Below are 25,925 nucleotides of genomic sequence, written 5' to 3'. Positions count from 1 at the left end.
GGGTTGTTCTTTGTAGAACATATTCTACAAAGATTAATTTTATACAATATTGTCCTCCCTGCTATCAAGGCAACTTTCAAAGGCTGGATGGACATTATGTATGGAGCCGTGGATTCTCGTAATGTAAGCTTGTGTACTTATAGTAATAGCTACACATTGGGGGTTGCACAAATAGTTTATTGTAGCATAATTCCATATCTGACATAAATTGCTCCTTTCTCTGTAGGTAGATGAACAGCCAATTTATGAGAACAATGTGTACATGTACCTGTACTTTGTGTGCTTCATCATTTTTGGATCCTTCTTCACACTGAATCTCTTCATTGGTGTCATTATCGATAACTTCAATCAGCAGAAGAGAAAGATAAGTCGTTTAGTTTCAGGTTAATTTTAAGTGCTTTGGGATCCCAGGGACCATTGAACATTGAAATATATGTGCATTTCTGTTTTGCGTGTTGCTGGGCAATCACATATTATCCATAATAATCTTTAAGTAAAATTTTGCTTATTGCTCCTTCAACATTCCTTGACAATGACCTGTTATGAAGCAGAGGTGCTGCTTTGTACAGATATGTTACCAAAATAAAGACCTGCAGAGTTTTAAAATTCTTACAAATAAGGTAAAAGATGGTTTAATGTAACATAACTAGCAGTGAGGTCTTAAAGTATCGAGTTATGTCAAATTTAATCACAAATTAAACTTTTTGTTTTTCATGTTTACTTTGGGGGTCAGGACATTTTTTTGACAGAAGAACAGAAAAAATATTACAACGCAATGAAGAAACTTGGATCAAAGAAACCGCAAAAACCAATTCCCCGGCCAGCAGTAAGACATTCCAATCACGTACAAACGTCAAGCTGCAATAATTAAGTACTATTAAATGGAGAAGTGAAACATAAAAGACTAAGCATTTTACAAGTTTCCTTGTTTATTTCAGAACAAGTTCCAGGGACGTATCTTCGACCTTGTTACAAATCAAGTTTTTGACATCATCATTATGATTCTAATATGTCTTAATATGATAGCCATGATGGTGGAGACGGACTCTCAGACTGAACAAGTGACCAAAACTCTGGAATGGATCAATCTGGTCTTTATTGTGCTTTTCACGACGGAATGTGTCCTAAAGATGATTTCACTCCGACAGTACTTTTTCACGGTTGGTTGGAACATCTTTGACTTTGTGGTGGTCATTCTTTCAATAGTCGGTAAGATCTGATAACTGGAGCACGCTACGAACCTGCAAAGGTTTTCATGTTTAGAGACATAACATGCTGTGCCATTTCTAACTCTGTTTCTCTGTTCAACAGGCTACTGTGTCTTCAGGGTCATTAATTCATATTTTCTCTCGCCAACCTTGCTACGTGTCATACGGCTTGCTCGCATTGGCCGAATCCTACGCCTCATCAAAGGCGCTAAGGGAATACGCACTCTTCTTTTCGCTTTGATCATGTCCCTCCCAGCCCTGTTCAACATCGGCCTTCTTCTCTTCTTAGTTATGTTCATTTATGCCATCTTTGGAATGTCGAACTTTGCCTACGTCAAGAAAGACGCTGGCATTGACGACATGTTTAACTTTGAAACCTTCGGCAACAGCATGATCTGTTTATTTCAGATCACCACCTCTGCAGGGTGGGATACACTCCTGTCGCCCATGCTCAACAAGCCTCCGGACTGTGACCCAGAGAAGAAGCACTCAGGCAGCCAAGTTAAGGGCGACTGTGGCAACCCATCTGTGGGTATTGTCTTCTTTGTGAGTTACATAATAATATCATTCTTGATTGTGGTGAACATGTACATAGCTGTGATCCTTGAGAACTTCAGCGTGGCCACTGAGGAGAGTGCTGAGCCTTTAGGCGAAGATGACTTTGAGATGTTCTATGAGGTATGGGAAAAATTTGACCCTAACGCCACACAGTTTATGGAGTACAGCAAACTGTCTGATTTTGCGGATTCTCTGGACCCTCCTCTACGTATGCCCAAGCCCAACAAGTTACAGCTGATCAACATGGACCTGCCGATGGTTAGCGGGGAGCGAATTCACTGCCTGGACATCCTGTTTGCTTTCACCAAACGCGTCCTGGGCGAGAGCGGGGAGATGGACATCCTCCGTGCTCAGATGGAGGATCGTTTCATGACCTCCAACCCCTCCAAGGTATCCTACGAGCCCATAACCTCCACCCTGCGCCGCAAACACGAGGATATGTCAGCTTCCGTCATCCAGAGAGCCTACAGGATGCATGTCTTCAGGCAGAGCACAAAAGAGCAAAAGCAGCAGGTCAACAGCAAGGCTTCTAAAAAGGGCGTGGTGGACACCAACAAGTGTGACAGCCACTCCGCCTCTAACAGAACACCCTCCACAGATTCCTCGCCAGTGTATCACGCTGTAACGCAACCTGGCAAGAACAAGTATGAGAAGGACAATCAGGAGAGGGAGGTCCAGGGCAAGATGCGAAATCACTGACAGTGAAATGGTCAAAAAATGTCCCCAAAGAACTATTGCAAAGGGGGTGAAGTGTTTACAGCTTTTGAAGGAGAGCTATAAGGAGCGACTGTCCTTCTTTCCAAAGCTTGGTTAGCTACGCCAAACTGAGAAAGTATACCTGAGTTTCACATAAAGGTTAGTGCCTGAAATGTAGCATTGATTTAAATATTTATATGTAACCAGGCTGTTGGTTTTAGGCTGCTCCTCTGTCTGGTTAAAACATCCATGGGCCATATTAAGGATCAGTCGTTCTTGGTAATGTGTGTTTCTGCATTTATTGTCTTGCGATTTGATGTGTTTCCACACAAGGTTCTATGGCCAGGAAAAGAAATTCAGCCTGCACCGATGTGTTAGGCTGTTCGCCAATAGAAAAACACTGACCCATAGGGAAATGGAGAAAGCCACGTAGACCTGTCTCATCCAGTATTTCAGGCTGTATGCCTCCCAGGTGCCTCTTAACCATACTAGAAAGTATATGTGCCTATCAATAGCCTTGTTCATGAGCATACAGTACAAATGTACAGAAGCATAACTCCCAAATGCTTCCTGAATGCATACCGTTCTGTCTTTCATTTTTAGTTGTCAATTGCATATAACAGAGCTTATTTCAATATCAAGTTTAACTGTTTTAACATCCAGTTTTATTGTGTATATAAATGAATATAAACCCAAGAGTACTAATTTCTTTTGTAATACTACCAGTTAATTCAGACGGAGAAGGTCCCTCTATTCTGTCTGTACCGCTGGAGAAAGAAATGCAGCTAGCACTAAGCTGAACTGAGTTTGTATTGTCCTGGTCTTATCTGCTGTTAAATGTTAATGTCTGTATTTTGTATTGTCACCTCCTGAAACCTCGTGCAGATTGTTTGGGCATACATTGTTTTTGTTTTGATTCCACGTACTGGCCAACAGTTATGAAAGGAGGTATTTATGTCACCGTAGCCACTTCATTACTCATACGTACAAATGTGCTGTGATTTCGTTTTTTTGCTCACTCATTGGCCCTTATTGGAGAAGCCCATGTGAAAGGTGGAAGGGAATTTCAACTTTGCAACTTTGTGTTTCTAAAGCACATCTCCACAAACTGAGTATGATCCACATGCATTATCGCAACTATTATCCAAGAATACAGAGGAACACAAACCTGCGTGTTTGACCAGGGAGAGTCAGGGAGAGTAAAATCAGTGTTATTTTCTCCACTGATTCTAGCTTTTGTTTACATTATTGTTAGGGCATTTTATCAGGTGATTGAAGGAAAAAAATCATGATTCAAACCAACTACCGTCTCTTTGAAGATGCTTGGTATATGTCCCTCATAAATACCGCTTTGACACTGTTATATGGTATACTGTCCTGTAAGGCTGTTATACAACACTTTTGTTGTCAGTGAAATATACATTTGTACAAAATGAATGTTTTGATTACGTAAGCACAGGTAATAGATGCCATATTTTATATATGCATTAAGCTTGTAGTCCATGGATAAACTTTTGCATGAACAACATTGCTATGAGTCATCTTGATTAAGGAAGCCAAAATAAAGATGTCATGTAATTCAGGTATAAGTGTGATATTCCTTTTTATTTGCTTGATGTGCATACTATAAAGGTGCATGGACCAATTAATGTGCTGGTGTAATCTTACACTTGTCATTTCAGAACAGCTCAAGTGATAATGATTAACAACAGGCATAGCTGTTGAAAGAATATACTTTGTGTGTTATACATCACAGAATTGTGTAATTCTTTTGTTTTGGTTGTGTTAGCTTACATTTTCATTAACAGCATCCAGCAGCTAATGAAATGTAAATAAATAAATAACTGGAGGGGCAAAAAAAATAGGTGATTATTCAAAGTACCTTGAAGTGGTTCAAGTGGCTAGGGATGATTTAAGCGCTTCTTGAAGGTCTTTATGTTTGAAGACACTAAGGAGCTCTGCTGAACGTTCAGGTACTGGGAGTCCATCCACTATCTCCTGCTGCTGGTACAGACAAGAACGTTGAGAGACGTCTTCCCTGACACTTAGTCTGGATTAGTGTCCATTTCACAGAGTGTTTCACAAATCAATCGGATTCAAATGTTGTTGATGGGTCAGAGAGAACAGCTACATCAGTGACAGGAAAGAGAGGGATGAAAGAGTTTTCCAAAAGAGAAGAGAACTGGCAGGGGTTATTTGTTTAAAGAAGGGAATGACTTTTGTTATTTTTTAAAGATTTTTTTAAGGATTAGTTTTTTACAGATTAGTTCATTTTTAAATTCCATGTCTGCCTTCTGGAAGATGTCTATTTTAAAGATTTTGAGTATTTTTCAATTTTTTCAATATTTACTTAACCCAAGCAAAATCCAAATGCACACAGGAGAAATTGAAAGTATATATAAGTAACACTAAGGTAAGAAAATAAATATTTTACTTTGTAGTGCAACACATATGACCCTTGCCTAATGATATGGACATATATAAAGGATTTAGGTAAAACATCTCCATGTTCAAACATTGTTCTGTGGAAATCAGCCTCTGTCTCAAGTGACCAACCACACGTAATTAGGAGCGCATTAGTGCCCTCTGCCCTTCCATTCACCCTTTTTATTACTTTCAGCATTCTCATTTCAACTCAACCACAATCAACATTAAGCCTTCAATGCTGCCGGAAAAGACTGTGTTTCTCATAGTATCCATTTCTTCTGTTTCAGCTAATGAGCACTTAACTTAAACGCTTTATCTTCTTATCCTCAAAGGGTGGAGCTTGTGTGTGTGTGTGTGTGTGTGTGTGTGTGTGTGTGTGTGTGTGTGTGTGTGTGTCCTTGTGTGAATATAACACAAGGCAAACTCAGTTTGATTAATGGTCTACATGTTTTGTTAGGATGGTCTACGTGCATGGTCAACTCACGTATGAAATCTTCTTGTTAAAGTTATTCAATTAGATCCAAGTATCATCACTCTGATTAAATATTGAGCAGCAAGTTTTAGAATCTGGTAAACATTTGACCAGAGTTCATCAGGAAATACACAAATATCAGTAACTGTGTGATTAGGAGTTATAAAGATTCTGTGAGAGCAAACATATGATTAATTATTCATTTGAGGTTATTATCTGTGGATGATTCTGTCTGGGAATGGTATACACAAACATTGTCAGCTCTGTTCACCCATCACTTCACAGGCAGCTATTGTCTTTTGTCGCTATGTTACTGATTGCTCAGTATGTCATTATCAGTTCCCCTCTTAAAAGCTGCTGTCTGTTGTTTTGCTACCTATCTTGCATAATTTTGTTATTGGTACATAGTGACCTGGGGTTGACCCTGCCAATATGACGATGACAGCGTCTCAATCTGAATTAGTGTAAAGTAAAAGCACTCTAAAAGGGGTAAAGAAGGACCTTTAATTTTATACTCCCTGCCACTGTATTTTTACAGCATTTGAAAAAAACCAGTTTCATCTTTTAATTTTACTTTGACCTTTTTAAAAATAATTTTCTTGAGTTTTGTTGTGGCGGCATTGCCACAGAAAGTGGCCTGCAACATCTGCAAGCATGACTGTATGACTGGCACGCTCAGGAAGTGCCTCTACCAGAGCATCATTTAAATGAAGAGTGAGGCTGCAAATTCTCCATTTCTGTTGCCTGGCAACATGACATCAGAGCCAATCCGACCACTGTTTCCTGAGAATGTTAATGTGGAACATGCTCTGTCCCTCCCTCTCACTTTACGTGGGCGTCAACATGTGTAACCTCATCTGGCATCAACATTACCCAGCAAACACTCACTAATGGCACTCGTATCAACAGGGACAAAAATGATGAAGTATTCTGTAATATTTAATATTGCTGTGAAAATAAAAGCATCTGTGCTTGGTATTAGAATATGATCACATTTTTATACCCAGTGCTTTTATACATCACAAATTGAGCAGCGTTTCTGTTGTACTATATAACCTTCATGATGCAGATAAGTTCTTGCTTCACCAATTTGGCACACAAAGCGTCCTCATATATACTTAGTTAACCGTTATTAAGCACACCTACTCTGTCCCGAGGCTGTCAGTTCTTTTTCAGTTACATGTACTCAAAGGTTAGAAGCTTTTCTTGTTCTTTGCACAATTGTGCCATGTTTCCAGTGGCCTCTATCAATAATAACTTGTACCTATATATATATATATATATATATATACTGTTTTCATATTTGCTTGTTTTGCTTGCATAAACAGTATTCACAAGTGCATATACATTGTAAATAAATACTAAAACAGGTCAAAAGAGATTGGTGGGTAATAGGTCTCAGGGTCTGGTCAGACCCCTGACTTCAGAGTACAATAGTGGCCTTAGTAGTGGGAGCCTATTTGGCACAGCTATAGAGGAGAAGACCCTAATAAATTAATTGCTCAGTGCATGTCAAGCAAGGTCTGTGCTGACAACAAATGCAATGAGTATTATTGTCACACATTCTGAACAGACTCAGTGCACAATGGACTACATTACCCACAAGCCTCCTGTTCGATCCAACTCCCCAGATTATTAGTCTCACCTGTGTCTTGTTTTCCTTAATGTTTTGCCCCATATATGTCCCGTTTGTTCAGTTTGTCATTACAAAGTCTTTTTTGCCTGCCATACGTTTCTGAGCCATTATATTTGTGTATGTTATCCTGGTTACTGTTTATACTGCCCGTTTTCCGAATTTACTCTGTTGCCTGTTCCCCACTGGATTTGTTTGCCTATCATCTGCCTTCTGGATTTGTACTACTGCCTGTTTGTTGACTACATCACTGGATTTCCCTGTTCATTATTGCTGTACTCGCGTCCATCTCTGCTCATCAGATCTGACAATTATGATGGACTTAGACCCTCTTTTGGTGAATGATTTCTGAAGTGATCGCAATTAATACTAAAATGAAAAATCTGTGTATTTTTTAAACATTTCAAGATAATTTTATTTTCAGCATGTAAATCTTTTGCAAATGATCGTCAATAGTCAAATAGTGCTACAATGGCTATGTAGTCATGCCGACTTTGGAGTATGGGGCCTGATGAGTGTAGTAGACATTATAGTCTATAAAACCACCCTTGCAAAGTGCACTACTGAGGTTGCCAGATTGAACATTGTGGGTTACTGTAGAGAAACCACAATGGATCAGGCCACATATAGCAACTGGAGGTATGGCTTCTGACATAAGTACCTGACCACTACAATTCTACTCTTTAGACTCTTTAAAGACTCTATAGACTCTTTTTACTCTTTAAGGAGCTGGCATATGCTGTATTTCTAAGATGTCAAAAACAAATTGTGGGTCCTGTTCTGTTTGAAATCATGGTGTATAAATTCTGTTTTGCGCCAAGTCCAGATAAACTTGAATTTAAAACTTCAGTCCATTATGAGCTCATTTAAAAACATACAGTATACAGTCCCAAATGATATGCACAGTCAAGTGCACATCTGGATTCGGTAGATATAAGTAATCCAGACTATGTCTATAACCTACTATCATAAAAAACAACATATAAACCTATATTGGCCAGGAAAGCCATTACAACTTAATGCACTTGTAATAATTAGCTAAAAGGGAAGCATTGGCTTATTCTATATTGCCCCACCCAGTGAGCACAATACCAAGTGCCTAAGTTACTCTCCCATTAATGAATGCAGTCCAGACTAATGATTTGCTGCCAGTGTATGTATGGTATGGTATCTGACTGCCTAAGGAAGGGGTCTTTTGGGAAAGCTGACACGCTTTGTGCCTCGACTGGGCTCAAAGCTCCCGTGGCTTCCCTCCCACCCACTGGGCCACCCTGCCATGCACGGTTCTACACACCCACATCTTGGATTTCCCGATCAATGTTATCAAACTGTTGTGAAATACTGAGACACTCATTATCACCGATGAGGATAAGCAACAGTTGCATCGCACGCATTGTAGGTCTCATGGGAAGTGGGAAACACAGGGGAGTAAAACGCACAGTTTGGCACAGCTATGGTGAGCTATGTCACATTTAAAATAGTTCAAGTTGGTTTTCTTAGACAAATTTAGTCTCTGATACTGTGACTGATATAGTAGTGGTGATACAGTAGTGGAATGAAGTAATTAAGAATGATGCCCCATTACTGATCTTTTTATTTGTAATAAATTAGTATAATATATTAGTAATTAGTAATAAATTAGTATTAGTGTAGTATTACTAATGAATAATATATTATTGGTTATAAATTTGTATAATGTTTATGTGCGGTAATACTGCATTCAGGTGTAACTGTTATTACCGTAAAATGGGAACCCTATATACTTGTGCAACATTTGACTGTCTGTTAGAATTCAGTAATGGGATTTGGCATTTTTCCACCAGATTGGTTAGACACATCCCTTGCTGCATAAACAAGTTGCCATTCATTCCAAATAACTTTATTTCTACTTGGAAACCAAAGCAAAAATGATCCTTAATGCGTGTGAACTTCCACAGGAGATAATATAACTAATAATGTTAGTAACAGATATGGTAAGATACTTTAAAAACGTTATCCATGACATATCAAAGTTTTACATAATTTCTATTTCATTACAGTTTAAATATTGTCCAAGAGTCAGGGCAATAAACATTCTAGGGGAATTGTGTTTAATTTTTGCTGCACAAAGATCTGCAACAAAACTGGTTGTAAAGACAACTTTGCATTACATTGTTATTGATGTTAACCTTGGGCCTGTAGCGCACTTTCGCATAATAAAGCATTCAGTACAAATAATGGAGGAAAAAGCCCGAATACGGGGAAAACGAAAATAACGAAGCGGGCATTTTCTAACACTTTTATCACTTATAATCTGACTAGGCACGTCTCACACGCGTCTCTGAGCGGTGCGGTTATGAAGGAGTAGGGCGCCCTCGTGTGGACGCGCAGCAATACAACAGCGAGTAGGATTCTTTACTGAATCCACTTCCCAGTTCCTAGGCAAAAATGGCGGTCGTTGTTTGGTTACCAGGACGCCCAGCATGATCACCGAGATGGCGAAACATAAGTAGAACCTAAGTAAACACTGCTTACTGTCTAAGGGTGATGCGTTAAATCACTGCCAGCAATCGAGCTAGGCGAAACGTTCAAATACACGGAAATGACTGACGTTCAGGACGAAGAGTTAACACTGGTGAGTTTATCGCTTCTGTATTAATAACCCGTTCAGTCTAGTGTAAAGCCCACTAACGTTTCTCTTTCTTTAGTGGAATACAATGTATCAGTTGCGGATTCTTAGGACTAATCATTTATTTCATGTAGGACTCGTAGGCACGTAATTGTGTAGCCTTTGTTTAGTTGTAAAGATACACAGTGAGGAAGCCTAACCCAGGTACCCGAACATTGCTATATCATTTCTATTATTGTTTGTCTCAGTGTAACATTAGAAACGATACACGATGTACCTGTACCTTACTAAGGCTGACCAGAGAGCGTAAACCGAACCTCTAATGTCTTCACATTTGCAGGCCCTGATTACATATTACTGCCAGGAGAAGTTTTACAATCATGTCTTGAACGTCTCAAGTGAAGCCCAGCGCAAATTCAGCAATGAACCGATCTTCACATTCTTCCATGCATACGGTCTCCTGGCGCAGGGTAAATATAAAGGCGATATAAACAGAGCTGTGCTCCTCACGTTAGTGGAGACTCAGTACAGGGTATAAAAACAGTGACATGGAAACCATTTCGAAGATGTTTTACTCTAAATCAGCAGGTGGAGAAGAATTACATCAAACGACACATTATCGTGTTTAATAGGTCAGAAGGGCTTGTTAAGGTTTGAAAATTGCATCCGTTTTGTCTCCGTATTGACTAAAACTTTATGCTGCTAATGAATAAAGATATCTGGATTGTACACAAATCTTTCGACACATTGTCGTGTTTAATAGGTCAGAAGGGCTTGTTAAGGTTTGAAAATTGCATCCGTTTTGTCTCCGTATTGACTAAAACTTTATGCTGCTAATAAATAAAGATATCTGGATTGTACACAAATCTTTGTTTGTCTATTTTATAATCTGTACATTATTTATGTGTACTACATGACTAATCGATTACAACTGGCAGCGCTGTGCGTGTAGGTACTAAAGTCTTCTTCTGCGTCTCATCTTAGACCGTGTGCAGGAGGCCATCGAAGAGCTGGAGCAGTTGAAAAGTAAGAGAGATGTATCTTTGTGTACACTGATGGCTCTGGTCTACGCCCAGAAGAAAAGACCTAACCCAGGTATGCAGTGTGTGCACTGCAGTTACACCATCATTAACCTTATATGAGATATATTTTAAGGTGTTCCATTTTTGGAACAAGTAGTACCTATGCGTTTCTCCTAATTTTTCACCAGTCATTTTTCTTTGGAGAAGATTGCTTATATTTGGGTATAAATGCCTACATAATCTGTCAACGTATGCTGACCTCAGACAGAGACACCATCCAGGAGCTAGATGCCAAAGTTAAGGAGGATCGTAAGGGTGCTAGCCCAAAGGCCCTGTACCATGCCGGGGTGTTTCTCTGGCTCCTGGGCCGTAATGACAAGGCCAGGGATTATGTGGACAGGATGATCAAACTCTCTAGTGGCTCCTCAGAGGTAACGTTCATATAAATTAATTAACTTAAATCCTTGCAATAATAATTTAAGAATATCAGTTTAATTAATTGATTTAAAAGTATTTTATCGCAAAACACAAAATATTCTTTATTAATTTATTAATATCAAATTAATACATTAAAAGAAGATTATCACAAAAAAAGGATTATAACACTTAATGTAACTATAAAAATATTGTTTATTAGTGCACAGGCCATTGTGTAGTCAGGTGTCACTGATACAACAGTTTAAGATATGTTGTTGCTGGATTTTTCACAGAGCCTTTTAATTTTCCAAACTAAGCTTATTGAGAATAAGATTTATGATGAGCAAGAATTACTATATTAAATCAAACATAATTTTCTCTTAATTTCTATATGATGCGACGTTCTATTCAGGAATGTTGCTGTTTGTCCGACTTTGGCTTTTCTGTTACTGGGGCCCATTGTGTGTTTTTCAGGGGATCACGCTGAAAGGGTGGATAGATCTGACCTCTGGTAAAGATGCCTATGCCAGGAAATCTGGGAAATACTTTGATGAGGCCCTGAAGGAGAAAATCAGTATTTTTGCTCTGATGGGAAAGGTAGTATCAGTACAAATGTCTTATTCAATTCAATTCAATTCAATTTTATTCTAGTATAAAATTATAATTTGCTCATATTAAAATTAAAAATTTAATTATGACCTGAATATCTGTATATTTATACACTCTGTAGCATTACAGCATACATAAATGTATGTACAAAAATGTTTAAAATGTACAGTAAGTCCCTCAAGTATCTAGTCTTGTGAATGTCAAATATCAAAAAAATAAAGCACAATGACTGACACACGTCACCACTTTGAGTGACGTGTGTCAGTCATTGTGCTTTATTTTTTTAAATATTTGGTCTAGCCATAGCTGAAGTCCAGTAGAATCTTAGCTGTCTGACTACATCTCCCTGTTTCTAGGTGCAGTATTACGAGTTCCGTCAGAATTACTCTGGAGCTTTAGAGACAGTAAACCAGGTCGTTGTCAGTTACCCATCCTTCATCCCTGCTCTGGTGAAGAAGATGAAGCTCTTGCTGAGTTTACAGGACTGGGAACAGGCAGTGGATGCTGCTCAGAGGTATCACTTCTTCCACAGTTGTGTCTGCCTCTGATCTCCGATCAGCTGCGCCATTTGCACAAGCTTTTATTTGAACATCTTTGTTCTGTCATCATCAGTTTAAAGTTAGTGAGCCAGATTTGTGTTCCTGATTTTTAAACACGCTAAACACACGGCTACAGGAAAGTCACTACACCAGGGTGAGTCAGGCTGTGTTCAAGTGTAAATGGAACTCAAATGTGATGCCACAGATCCATGCTAAGAGACTGGGCCATTGTTCACCCGCCTTTTGGATGAGGGCCAGTGGCGGGCAGAATCAAAAGGCCCTTTGAGGCTGAGGGCTAAAGCCGCACACATCCCAGCGTGCACTGCTGTAGGGTGTGTGTGTGTGTGTGTGAGAGAGAGACACAGAGAGAGGAGAAAGACCATTGACTCTGTGGGAGCTGGTTTAGGATTTGGTAGTGCCACTGTGGTCCTGCTGGGACCACACACACACACACACACACACACACACACACACACACACACACACACACACACACACACCCACCCACCCACCTTTGAACTCCTATGAGAATCATCTTCTGAATGGAGCCTTCTTGGCTGGTTGTACTCTTTGGTTTTGGTGTGCATCGTGAATTGCATAGAAAGATCTTTGAGCCACTTTTATGTGAAGGAATTCACATAAAACAGCCACCCAGCAGAAACACCAAATATTAAGTTGTACAGATGGCTTTTTTTCACATACATCTCAATGTCTTATAAGTGTTCCTGGAAAAAATAAGATACAAACTGCTTCATGAATATAGTTATGTAGAAGGATATTTACTCTAGTGGTTTAGCTTTTCAGTGGGGCAGCAGTGGTTTTCTATCCCACACCCCCACATGTATATGTCACAGATAAACAGCGGTGCTTGTGGGCAAGTATCCTGCCATGTGTATGTGCTCGGGATGCATTTTTCATTTAGTCTTCACTCGCTCTCCTGCCAGGCTTCTTCAGAGAGACAAAACCAATCTGGAGGCACTGCGAATGCTGGGGCTGCACTCTCTCTGCAGAGAGGGTGACATCGAGGAGGTTCAACCCCTTCTCTTACACCTGAAATCCACACTGTTCTTCAGCCATTTCGACAAAGTGACGCTAAATTGACCGAGTGTGCTCTCATCCACAGTCAGTGAAGCAACTATTGAACCTGATCAGCAACCTGGACCACCAAGAGCCCAACAACCCTGAGCTCCTGTATGGAATGTCATTGGCTTTCACTCGAGTGGTAAGGTTCAAATGCAAACAATTGGCCGCTAGCAACTGACCAAATTACACCCTCTGTAATGATTTACCTAAAAAGTCCTGCTTTAAAGATGAACAGTCAGGATTTTAACACCAGATTTCGGCTACAGCGTTTGACCAAGGAGCTAAATCAAAGGTCCTCAACTCAAAGCCAGAACCTGGGTTCTGTGAGCACTGGTAGTTAATTTAAGTTCTAAACCACACCTTTTGAGGTCCAAGTACTACAGATTTTCCACCCTGTATGTACCTAAAATTCAGAAGTGACAGTAAAGTAGTGAATCGGTTACTGTAACTGCACAGTTAGCTTCTGATTACAGTCCCAGACTGGGAATCGGATAAGAAGTCTGGAATTGAACACCTCTGACCTAAATGATGAAGGCTAAGTGCAACGAAGCACGGCTTCTAGGCTGTCTGCCTGGAAGAGCTTGCGTTTTCCGCTCAGGAGGTTCTAATAGCCTTCCTACAGTCCCGTCACTCGGCGTGCGTGCCGGCCTCCTGTTGACGAACACCCCCCTGCTTTCAGTGTGGCAGGGTGGAGAAGGTACTGCAGCACACCTATGCGCTGGTGGAGCAGGCGTTCTCGCAGGCGCCGGGCCGCGCGGAGACGGCCACTGAGCTGGGCTACCTGCTGTGCCTGCTGGGCAGGACGAAGGAGGCCGCAAAGTGGTACAAAACTGCCATGACGCTGGACGAGAGCAGCGTCTCAGCTCTGATAGGTGAGAATGCTTCCGTGACGCTGCGAAGGCAAGAGGAGGGATGTGGTGGGCGGAGTTTCATAATGGTGGCGGGATGGAGTTGTTTTTTCAGTCCTGGCCTGAGGGGCTTCCTTTTAGATATGCATATCAACATCATTCATTGTGTGAGTTAGACAGTTCTGGATTCTGAGATGATTTAAAAAGAATAAGAATGATGAAGATAAAAATGATGCCCAACGAAAGCTCACGTTTAGATTTAAGATGAGTTGATCTCTGCTTTTGTGTGTAAGCAACCCAAGGAACCCCCCTCCCCAAGAAACCTAAGATTCCAGGCGTATGCCTTCACTCAGCTTGGCTTGGCTGTGCTGTATTTTGGAACTTAACCTGAGAGTGCTTGTAATAACTCTACATGCCATTCCGGACACAGGCGTGAACGAGACTTACCTGCCACTTGGCCCCCGGGCAGGCGTTCAGTTCCTTGCTGCAACAGTGCATGTTCCTCAATTCGTCCAGCGTGTGTGGCTTCCCCTGTGGGCTAAAGACGCTCGTCTCCTGCAGGCATCATCCGGTGCCAGCTGAGCGAGGGTCACCTGCAAGGAGCCGAGCAGCAGCTGGAGTTCCTCACTGAGATCCAGCAGTCCATCGGCAAGTCAGCGGTGAGACTGCAGACACCACATCAACCCACATCGCACCACCAACGATTTCTGCTCTCTTGAGACGTGCCGTTTGCAGAGTGTTGTGGCTGGAGCATGTCATCTGTCTCAGCTAATCACAGGCTCAGGTCTTGCCAAGACTCATGCCAGGACGTAGATGCTTTGGTCAGTCAGTGCTTATAAACCTTAAATTCTCAGAAAAGTTGAAGGTTTCTTCAGGTATTACTTGGTAGTAGAACTGAGGAAGCCCTTTAGATGGATAGATGAACCGACTGAGCAGACAGAGGATCAGTCAGTCAGTCACACAGAGTTCATGTATAACAGACAAACCTATAATTACACATATAATTAGAGAGAAGGCTTATTATACACATCCAGTCACGTTGACTAGACATGGGTCATTAGACGAGCCGATGACCTGGACGACTGCTGACCTTCCCAGACATTCCTCAAATGTTATTCTTTCCTGTGTGTCATCTTCTTTATGGCCAGGATATCTCGGTGTAGCTTAAAAGTCCGGCAGTGCCTCATTTGGATAAACAATTCTGCCGTTCCCTGCTGAATCCTCTGTAACTCATTCAGAGACAGCAGTGGCCCTTTGCCACAGGCACTCGCGTTTTGTTTATACAGATTCGTCAGCTGTGCGAACTTCATCTCAATGATGTCAGTCGGGCACGGCGTGTGCTCAGCTGCACTGAGCGCACAGTGTAAGCACAGAGTAATGGAAATGTCCTGTTACCAAGGAAGCGTCCGATTCCTATCAGCTGCGACGCAACCTGGCCGCCGGGTGTTAAGACCCGCTCGAGTGCTCTCGGTTTGGTGAGCGCAATCTCGTGATCCACAGCGTGGCGCGTGACCCTGTGTAACTCCGTCTGCTCCTGCACTCGGTGCTCTTTAACGGACCACTGTTTCTCCCTCTCACAAACTTGACCGTCTGTGTGTGTGTGTGTGTGTGTGTGTGTGTGTGTGTGTGTGTGTGTGTGTGTACGTTTAAGGAGCTGATGTATTTGCGGGCATTGCTGGCCGCTAAGAAACAGAAGTCCCAGGATGAGGTGACCAGTCTGCTGAACGACACAGTGGAAACACACTTCTCTACCCTCCGTGGTCTGCCGCTCAGCGTGGAGTACTACGAGAAGCTCAACCCCGACTTCTTGCTGGAAATCGCCAAGGAGTACCTGGCAATCTGTCCTGCCAAGGTGTTTGTTTTAAGAAAAACAAGACTGTTCTGTTAAGTGACAGTTTTATGGATACGATCATGTAGATATGTGTATGTTGGTTCCTTTCCTTGTAAGTTAAACCCCTAAATGGGAGCTCATGTGCCAGATATCAACATAAATGAATATTCAATATGAAAAGTGTCCACTAGCAAATGGTCCCTTAACATTCTCACGTTTCAGAAACCAATGCTAATAGGTTTCAGCTAGAGTGAGTCTATGCCTAGTAATAACTGACAGTGAGTAGCATCATACTTTCATACTGTGCAGTATTCATGCAGGGTTCACTGGCTACACCTCCGACAGCAAAACATTCACCTCACACCAGATCACACTGAAGCAGTCCATGTCTTTTTTAGCACTCGGTAGCTCTACTGGATCTTTGTGGCTGTTTTCATTTCTACCTGCTGGGTGTCTTGTCCCCCACCCTCAGCCAGTGACCCAGGGCCAGGCTCCTGCACCTCAGCTGCAGCACTGCGCCTCTGTGCTGGACACCGTGGTCAAGATCGCCCCTGGACTCCATCAGGCTGTGTTTCTGATGGCCAAAGTCAGGTTTCTGTCAGGTGACCGTTTCATATGAACAGGACGTTTCCAAAACAGTCGCGAAGGTGCTCCAGAAATACCCTACCTCTGGTTAATTTTTTGTTGTGGACCTGTTTTGTGGATATTGTGTATGTCTGCACCCTCTCAGGTGACATAGAGGCAGCTCAGAGCAGTCTGCAGCACTGTTTGGACCAGAAGCCGTCCTTCGCTGATGCCCACCTGCTCATGGCCCAGATCCATCTCCTTCAGGGCAACATCAGACTCTCCACCCAGTCTCTGGAACTGTGCCTGAGCCACAACTTTGAGGTGAGCACCTCTGGAAGGGCATGTTTCATGTGCAGTAGCAAACATGGGCACTTTTTATGTGAAAACATGTCTGCTTTTCAGCATGGCCAGAGTTTTCCCGATGTTGTTTTCAGGACACTGGATTATATGGATACGCTTCCTCATATTATCTCAATGACACTTGTCCGTTCTTTTAGGAAAAGTGATTAAAATAACTGATTGCAGTAGACGCGTGCTTGAGCCCTCCTTTCAGTTCCTCCCAATGTGGTTGGTTCTCACAGATGGCTCATGATCCTGCTCACTCTCTCACCGTCTGTCTGTGTGTGTCTCTCTCTCTCTCTCTCTCTCTCTCTCTCTCTCTCTCTCTCTCTCTCTCTCTCTTTCTGTGTGTGTGTGTGTGTGTGTGTGTGTGCTGGTCAGGTGAGGGAGCACCCTCTGTACCACCTGATTAAAGCGCAAGTTCAGAGGAAGACAGGCGAGCTCCGGGAGGCCATCCAGACCCTGCAGCTGGCCATGAGCCTGCCTGGCGTGCGGAGGGCCGGCTCCTCTTCCAAGAGCAAGGCCCGGAAAGGCGAGCTGATCCCGGCGGACTGCGTGTCCGTGTATCTGGAGCTGGCCGAGGCGCTCTGGCTGAACGGAGAGCAGGTGACACTAGCGCACACTCAGAGCTTATCAGTGGAACGTCACGGCCATGTCCAAGCTGTGCCGGTGCTGACCCGATGTTCTTGTGCCCCGGTGGACCCGGAATGGTGGCGGCTGCAGCACGAGGCGGCTAAGGTGATGCAGGACGCCATCAACGAGTTCACGGGCGGCCCAGAGGAGCTCCGCATCACCATTGCTAATGCCGAGCTCGCGCTGCTGAGGGGCGACACCGAGCTTGCACTGAGCATGCTCAGAAATGTCACGCCGGAGCAGCCCTACTACGTGCAGGCCAAAGAGAAAATGGCGGACGTCTACCTGAACCACAGGAAGGAGAAACGTCTCTATGTCAGCTGCTACAGGTAAGGGCATATATTTCGGAATAGCCATTTTTCCTTTGACGTTCCTAAGTTGCCCTCTTCTGTACCAAGATTGGTGTCATTCCTGGGATCTGTTGGAGCCACTGCTCCAGCTGGGATGGCTTAGACATTGAACTTCTACATTCTCTCTTTCTTCTTTCAACCCCTGGTACTTTTCAGCTTCTCATATTCCTTCCTCGCATTGTTTCCATGACTCTGGATAGCCATATCTCTTACCACCGCTGTCTTCTGCATCCTGCCCGCTATCACTGCATCTGGTCGGTTTGCTACTATTTGTTTATCTGTCTGGATCTGGAAGCTTATTATTCTCCACCACTTTCTGTGGTTCCTCCCATTTGGACTTGGGAGTGTCCACCTCATATGCCTTGTATATGTTCCTGTGTATGATCTCAGTGGTTGGTTGGGTCTCTCAGTGTATACTTTCCCTGCCAGAATCTTGCATTCCGCTACTGGGTGTTGTATTATCCCAGTGGTTCCTTTGCACAGTCGGCATCTTGGGTCTTCTCAGGTGTGATACACCCCTGCTTTGATCAACCTGGTGCTTAGTGCTTTGTCTTGTGCTGTCATGATTAGTGCATCTGTGCTGTCTTTCAGTCCTGCCTTTTCAAGCCTTGGAATGTCTCATGTCAGTCACCTCAGTGGTACATTCCATGGAGGGCCTTATCTTCCCATGGCACCTCCTCTGCTTCCGTGTCCCCCATCTGACTGAGACACTCCCTCATCCACTCATCCTTGGTGGTCTCATTCCTTGGATGTATTCATGGATCGTGCTTCTGAACAGTGGCTCTTCCACTTGATAGGCCCCTTACCCTCTCCTTCCAGCTGACATACAGCCTTTGGATTCTGGATCCTGGGCGGTATGCCCCATGGGGAATGTGGAGTTTTCTGGTCTTAGGCTTTTCTCGTCTTCTAGTCTCCAACATCAGCGGCTTCCGATGCTTCTCTTGGCCAGCTTATTGTGCCTGCCGTGTCTCTGATGACAGGAAAGGCATACATGATCTTTGGTCTTGGATCCATCCAACTGTCTTTTGGATTCCGCTAACGGATTTGGCTGTCCTTCTCATTTCTGCCTCATGGTTCCTGTGTGATTGAAGAACCCCCAGGTATTTGTAGATGTCCTCTAGGTCTGTTAAATGGCCTTATGGTAGTTCAGTTTTCACTGTCCTGATCACATTTCCTTTTTACTATCATCCGACCACACCTCTCCAAAGACATTGCCATGTCCTTGCTAAAGATCCTTGTCAGGTGCATCAGAGAGTCAATGTCCCTTTTCATCTTGGTGGTCTTGATATCAACCATGTACAGGAGGTGACTCATGGCTGATGTTGGTTCTGCTCATGAATGTGTACACGTCTATTCTTATTGATCGTCAGGTTTCAGGTGTATGCATAACAACCTCTCTCCTTGATATATGCCATACATTATGATCTCCTGAGCAAATTGTCTTGGAGTTGGCTTCTAGAGTTGTCCTCCAGTGTTGTCCAGTTCCTCACACACACACACACCCTGCACTTTACCTGTTCCCTCATTATTGATTGCGTGCAACTCTCTGCCAATTTGCCTTTTCTTCTCTCTGCATTTTTTCCTTGGTGCTGCGCTAGAAGATCTGAATCTTTCCGTTGCTCGTCTGCGTCTCCGAGTCTCCAGTTGTTCTGCAAGCACATTTTGCCTTTTATTCACTTTTCAGCCAGGTCACCGATGTGAGAATATAGACACTCCAAAAGTACACCCGCACACCCACACACACACACCACATGCACACATTCTAAAAAAAATTTCTTTTTCAGGGAATTGGTGGAAAAGATGCCCAGCTCACACACATACCTCCTATTAGGAGATGCCTACATGAACATCCAAGAGGTTGGTATAAAAGTTACATTTCATATAACATATAGAGTTTATTTAACATACAGACTTTTATTTAATTATATTTTTACAGGAAACCAAATATTTGAGTTGAGTGGAGCCCCAATTATGGGAAGGTCTTGACACATTTGCCCCCAGCTATTGTATAAACATTTGCTCTATAGTAAACACAGTGACTCTGTGTTTCTTAAAAGGAATGGCTCCATTAGGAATGTTTTGTCTCAAAACCAAGCCCCTTTTTCACTGTGTCTGAGCACATGAGCTTCTGACTTTCTCGCAGCCCGAGATGGCCATTGAGGTTTACGAGCAAGCTTTGAAGAAGAACCCTAAAGATGGCACCGTGGCAAGCAAAATCGGCAAGGCTCTTGTCAAGACCCACAACTACGCTAAGGCAAGCTCTGCAGGAGAGCGCTTTCATCACACCCTTCGCCAGAACATCCTGTTCTGGAGTGTGTACACAAACTGCACTCATCGAAGGTGTCGAGCAGATAGTTAGCCTTCTGCTTATTCCCAGTGGGAATATAATTAGTATGGTCAATAACTCTTCCTATGCATTGCCTGTGCCTTTGCACAGAGAGGTGTAAACTAAAACCTTGGCACGCAATGAAGAAGGGCCGAGGTGGTCCATGTTCATTGTGTTATCAAATAACCTTCACATGCAAGTAGCATGACCCACTATCAGTAGTCCTAGAACACTTTATCGGAACATTGGGAGTAATCCAGCATGTGGGAGGGCACACATCACGTTGAATTCAATTGGAAAATAAAGAAAAAAGCCAGCCTTTTCAGGAAGCAAGACGTTGACTTTGGCACCTGTCTGATGCAATGTCTGTTGCAATGAGAACGTGCAGAGAGCTCTGGCACTCTAAAATCTTTTCTCTCTTTCCCTCTCTCTCTCTCTCCTGTCCTCAGGCCATAAACTACTACGAGGCTGCCCTGAGGAGCGGCCAGCAGAGCTTCCTGCGCTACGACCTGGCCGAGCTCCTCATGAAGTTGAGGCAGTACGAGAGTTGCAGAGGGGTCCTGCTGGATGCGCTGGAGCACGACCCCGGTGAGAGCCAGGCCTGGCCCTCAGAGCCGAGGCACAGTAGCCCTGTAAGGAACTGCTTATTGTTGTAGCGTCCGTCCAGGCCGGTGTTAGGATCTGTGGTTTTTTTCCGTGTGTGGGGGGGGGGTGGGTGTTTGGATGTTTCCTCTTGTCTTTGCTGGGAGTTCTTATCTGTTAGCGCTTCTCTGTGTGTTTTAGTGAATGAACTGCCCTGGCTGATGGAGGACTGCCGCTACCTTGTGCTGCTGGCCAGGGTTCAGAGCAAAGTGGATAAAGACGATGAGGCCTTGCTTTCCTTACACCGCGTGAGTCTCCTGGCTTCCATCCATCTCCAAATGTTTGGACTCAAAGGAGTCAGAATTTACTTGGCTGGTGTGACCACTCACGCAGACCGAAATCGCTGCTGCTGGATTCATGCACCGTGGACACATCGGAAAGCACGAGCAAGATTTTGATTCGGCTCATTTCACTTTTTATACTGGATTCCCCGGAAGATCCTCCGTGTGCCTTGTGAGTTGGTTCGTAGCCAGCTGAAGCATGTCTGTGTCTGTGTGTGTGTGTGTGTGCGTGTGCGTCTCCAGGCGAGAGACGTCCAGGCGAAGGTGCTGAAACGCGTCCAGCTGGAGCAGCCCGACGCCGTGCCTGCCCAGAAGCAGCTCGCCGCCGACATCTGCGCCGAGATCGCCAAGCACTGCAGCAGGCAGCATGGCTACGAGCGTGCCGTCAAGTTCTACAAAGAGGCGCTTGTGTACAGCGAGAGTGATGGCAAGGTGGGCGTGGCAGGATCAGGGCCACCGGATGTGGCCCAAGCCCCGCCCTTAACCTGGTCCTTCTGGGGAACAATTTTATTATCAGTTAACATAAATGGATTTAAAGATTTAAACTGACTGCTCCATTTAACATGTTGTCGTTATCCTGTTCTATTTATGAATGGATTACTATTATTAATTAATGCATGTTTATAGCTACATATTAATGTGTGCTTATTTTTTCCTCTCACAGTTTAGTTTGGTAAGATCGAAAAAAAAAAAAGATTTTGGGAAGATATTTTTGTGTAAAGACCTTGAGATGCTTCTCTAAACAAAGCTTCGCTAAGCTTTATGCCAAACCTGGTTTCAAACCAGGTGATGCTGGAGCTGGCCCAGCTGTATCTGACTCTGGACGACGCAGAAGCCTGTCAGCATCAGTGCGGCGTCCTCCTGAAGAACGACCCCGTCAACGAGGCTGCTACGCTGGTGAGCACCCGTGCCGCACGCTTCCCCTTCTGCTCGACACGTTTCTCCCTCACGCCTCGACGCCTCTGTCGCTCTCTGCCTGCAGATGATGGCTGACCTGATGTTCAGGAAGCAGGACTACGAGCAGGCCGTCGTCCACTTCCAGCAGCTGCTGGAGAGGAAGCCAGGTGTCTCCTCACAACAGCCATCCCTCACCAGCCTATCACTGCAGCCGCCCGGTTCCCCATCTGAGCTATGGCGATGAGGGCGTGCGTAGGGAGAGCTGAGAGCTTAGCATAAACACGGAGCCCTGGGCTGGTTTGTGGTGGCTCTCCGCTAACGTCCTTCTCGTCTCCCAGACAACTACCCGACGCTGTCGCGGCTCATTGACCTGCTGCGCAGAGCAGGCAAACTGGAGGAGGTGCCCAAGTTCCTGGAGATGGCTGAGAAACACTCGCCCAGGGCCAAGTTTGAGCCAGGATACAATTACTGCAAGGGCCTTTACCTGTGGTAAGAGTAGAATTCATCGAGGCAGATCAGTGTTCACTCACAACAGCACTATGCTCTGAGCTACTGGCACAGCTCCTGCGGTTGAGGTCGTTTTGCTTTTCACCCATTTTAATTACCTTGGTTGGCTAGCTGAAGTCTTTTTCAGTGTACCGTAGGAGTTCCACCAGTCTGGAAGCCTGATGGTTGCACAAGCTTCTTCGGAGTTCTGCTGCCATCATTTTCAAGCCATTGGCCACAGTGCATGGGGAAATAATGTGTTCTTGGAGAACAGCCCTGTTCTCTTTTCTCACCATAATAGGAGGAAAGAGAATGACCTTTCCTCTGTGGTTGCTCCTTCTGATAATGTGGGCCGGGCGATCGCCAGAAATCCTGCCACAAGTAGCATTTCCGCACAGTCTAAAAGTGTCGCCTTCTCTTTGTATTTGTATGGCTCTGTCACTCCAAAATACACGTAGGAGTATTTGAGCTGCTACAGATACTCGGGAGTTATTCAGAGCATTCTTTAGCTGTAGCACAAGGTCGCGGCCACGCTGGGCCTCAACCGTGGGGGTCTTCCAGGTGGAAATGTGGACTCTGACTACTACAACACAGGGCTAGCTTCCTGAGACGACAGCCAGAGCACACACGCAAGAGACGTCTCGGGTGCACTGCCCTCGCTTTTCACAGGCTGACTGTCCCTGTCACGGTACCACTAACAGAGAAGCCCACCGCATGCACGCGGAGCCTTCAAGTTGCTCGCAAGGCACCCAGTTATCAGCATCGTGCTGAAACTGCAAATGGAGAAACACAAGAACATGAATGATCCCATTGTTCATGGTATCACAATGTTCCTTCCCCGATATTATTGTCACATAAGTTAAAACAGTCCATCAAGCCTTTATTGCTTATGATTTAACGCTTCAAAGAGTGAACTTCGGAAATTTACAAGAGAAATGGCTGCACTCCTCCTTGTGTCTGTTGCAGGTACACCGGGGAGCCTAATGAAGGTTTACGGCACTTCAATAAGGCTCGTAAGGATGACGACTGGGGTCAGAATGCAGTGTATAACATGATTGAGATTTGCCTGAACCCAGACAATGAGACATTGGGGGGAGAGGTGTTTGAGAACCTGGATGGAGACATGGGGTAAGTTCCTAAGCAGAAAGGACAGCCCAGGATTACAACATGAGACAAGCATAGCACAGTGAGCACTGCCTTAACAACTGTGTGAATAAGGAGTAGTGAAGCATGGTTTGCATTACAAAGCACGGCATTGCTCAACCCATTTACGCTGCAGCAGTGCTTTGGCGATCAAACAAAAAATGTTTGCCTTGCTCAGCAAGTTTGTGAGCCCGAGGGGGATCATAAATGATGTTAAAAATGGAAAATAGATGCGCAAAAACACACAGGCAGGCTCCTCGTACTACGCTTAATCATTGTTTTATAGCGAACCAATAAAGCATTAAGTCCCGGTTTTTCTCATTGGCCCTGTGAGGAACTCCACGGAGAAGCAGGAGTCTGAGCAGCTGGCGGTACGGACGGCCGAGAAGCTCCTGAAGGAGCTGAAGCCCCAGACGCCACAGGGCCACGTGCAGCTGCGAGTCCTGGAGCACTACTGCTACCTGGCCACCAAGCAGAAAGCCAGCGTGGAGAAAGCCCTCGCCGCCTTCACTGACATCGCAAACAATGAGGTGTGTAAAACACACACCCGCCCGCCCACACCTGTGGGCAGACGCCTTTGTACATAGAACTCTTAGTGCAAACACAGAAGTGTTACATGTTCTGTGGTTTGTAATACTTGTCTTCTTTTGAGTTCTCTTTAAACAGGGCACCTTTTTAAACAAGAGGCTATAATAGTTTGGATTGTTTAAAAAACCTGTTGAAATATTTAAGTGAAATGTTGGTTTTACATTAAGAACTAATTGAAATAATACAAGCCAATTAGCTACACATGTTGTATTCTTGCTAGGCTTGGCAGCAGCATATTTAAGCAGCTCTGAATAAGACAACAAGGACTATTCATATTTCAGATGTATTTTACCCCTTTCTTAGCCCTTTACATTTGTTGAACTTACTTTGACAGGTGTTTTCATGTTGGAAATGGTGTGCTTAGTTTATTTTTGATTAATTAAAACACACAAGTCAAATAGTTTTTCCATTCAACAGAAATAATTCCGCAGCGGATTTACGGTCTCATATTTTTGAGCCGATATCTGATTCCTCTTGAAGGCCGCGTCTTAGCAGAACGTTTCCACTGCCTTAAGACCGACTCCGGTCGTGTTCTCCTGCTCCACAGAAAGATCATGTTCCAGCTCTGCTGGCCATGGCCACGGCCTACATGATCATGAAACAGACGCCACGGGCCAGGAACCAACTCAAGCGCATTGCCAAGATGAACTGGAACATCATCGATGCGGACGAGTTCGAGAAGAGCTGGCTCCTCCTGGCCGACATCTACATCCAGTCGGGCAAATACGACATGGCGGGGGAACTCCTAAAGCGCTGTCTACGCCACAACAAGGTTGGTCTCGCCTCAGAGAAAACGCTTGGAAAGCGATTGGGCTTTTCTCAGCACGGACCAGCAGGGTCCTCTCCTGGCACTGTGTACTTCAGACGTTTTTCTTGTGGAGAAATGGTTCTGCTTGGTTTTACACCTATCTTTTAGTGTCGATCTCTGACTTTAAAAATGTAATTGTCTTTTTAATCAGACATTGGACACATGAATTGTTTCATGTGGTTTCAGAACTGCAACTGTGGACTCGGTGGACAACAACATCACAAGACTTTGATTCTAGCATGTGTCTGTTATTATTTTTTTTTAGTCTTGCTGCAAGGCATATGAATACATGGGTTACATCATGGAGAAGGAGCAGTCATTCAGGGATGCTGCTATGAACTATGAACTGGCCTGGAAATATGGCAGCCAAGCCAGCCCCACCGTTGGTATGCTGCTTGCTAGCACCGTTTCCATTCTTCCTGATGTTAAATTGCCTTGGACTTCATTGACGTCACAGTATTTGTTACAGGGTACAAGCTTGCATTCAACTACCTGAAGGCAAAGAGATACGTGAATGCTATAGACGTTTGTCACAAAGTAAGTCAAATGATCGTTTGGTTCTTGTTCTTCTGGACTTCCTCTGAATCAGGAATCAAGCTCAATCAAGATTTGAATTACTGTTTGAAATAAACCAAATCCTGACTAGGGAATTTCCTTCCTTCAGGTTCTGGATGCACACCCAAACTACCCAAGAATAAGAAAAGACATCTTGGACAAAGCAAGAGCAGCTCTGAGATCATAAAATAGTGTGTGTGTGTGTGTATATGTGCTTATGCATTTGTTCAATTTTGAGGAAGGTACGTGTTAAGAGTAACCCGCTTTTGAGTAACTTTGTTTTAATATTTTGGTTTGACAGCCATTTCACAATTAAACCTTGAAAACAAGTCTGAATTTTCGATGACTCAATAAATAAC

The 25,925-nt window shown here is 43.9% G+C and overlaps 2 protein-coding genes across 7 annotated transcripts in view; both read left to right on the top strand.

The window, feature by feature from the left end:
• Positions 1-2,644, top strand: part of scn1laa (sodium channel, voltage-gated, type I-like, alpha) — a 21,032-nt gene extending 18,388 nt beyond the window's left edge. For all 6 annotated transcript variants that reach the window (XM_027014776.2, XM_027014775.2, XM_027014778.2 and 3 more), the window contains exons 22-26: positions 70-123; positions 227-364; positions 722-826; positions 939-1,209; positions 1,312-2,644. In XM_027014776.2, coding sequence (XP_026870577.2) covers positions 70-123; positions 227-364; positions 722-826; positions 939-1,209; positions 1,312-2,465 — 1,722 coding nt within the window. In that variant the 3' untranslated portion in view covers positions 2,466-2,644. The remainder of the gene's footprint in view (positions 1-69; positions 124-226; positions 365-721; positions 827-938; positions 1,210-1,311) is intronic.
• Positions 2,645-9,415: 6,771 nt separating this feature from the next.
• ttc21b (tetratricopeptide repeat domain 21B) lies at positions 9,416-25,895 on the top strand. Its single transcript, XM_035522042.1, has 29 exons — positions 9,416-9,608; positions 9,943-10,072; positions 10,587-10,697; positions 10,889-11,055; positions 11,516-11,638; positions 12,007-12,164; positions 13,134-13,218; positions 13,313-13,411; positions 13,952-14,144; positions 14,682-14,779; positions 15,772-15,972; positions 16,424-16,553; positions 16,682-16,839; positions 17,239-17,463; positions 17,581-17,819; positions 19,625-19,697; positions 19,984-20,094; positions 20,616-20,754; positions 20,950-21,056; positions 21,333-21,521; positions 21,876-21,986; positions 22,072-22,153; positions 22,325-22,475; positions 23,439-23,600; positions 23,950-24,145; positions 24,751-24,975; positions 25,277-25,397; positions 25,481-25,548; positions 25,676-25,895. The coding sequence occupies exons 1-29, from the start codon at positions 9,576-9,578 to the stop codon at positions 25,751-25,753; spliced, it is 3,963 nt and encodes a 1,320-aa protein (XP_035377935.1). The 5' UTR covers positions 9,416-9,575; the 3' UTR covers positions 25,754-25,895.
• Positions 25,896-25,925: the final 30 nt, after the last annotated feature.

The sequence above is a fragment of the Electrophorus electricus genome, chromosome 2 (genome assembly GCF_013358815.1).
Source record: "Electrophorus electricus isolate fEleEle1 chromosome 2, fEleEle1.pri, whole genome shotgun sequence".
NCBI classification, from domain to species: Eukaryota; Metazoa; Chordata; class Actinopteri; order Gymnotiformes; family Gymnotidae; genus Electrophorus; species Electrophorus electricus.
Note: the sequence above shows the minus strand (reverse complement) of the source record. Positions and strands in the feature narration are given on the sequence as shown.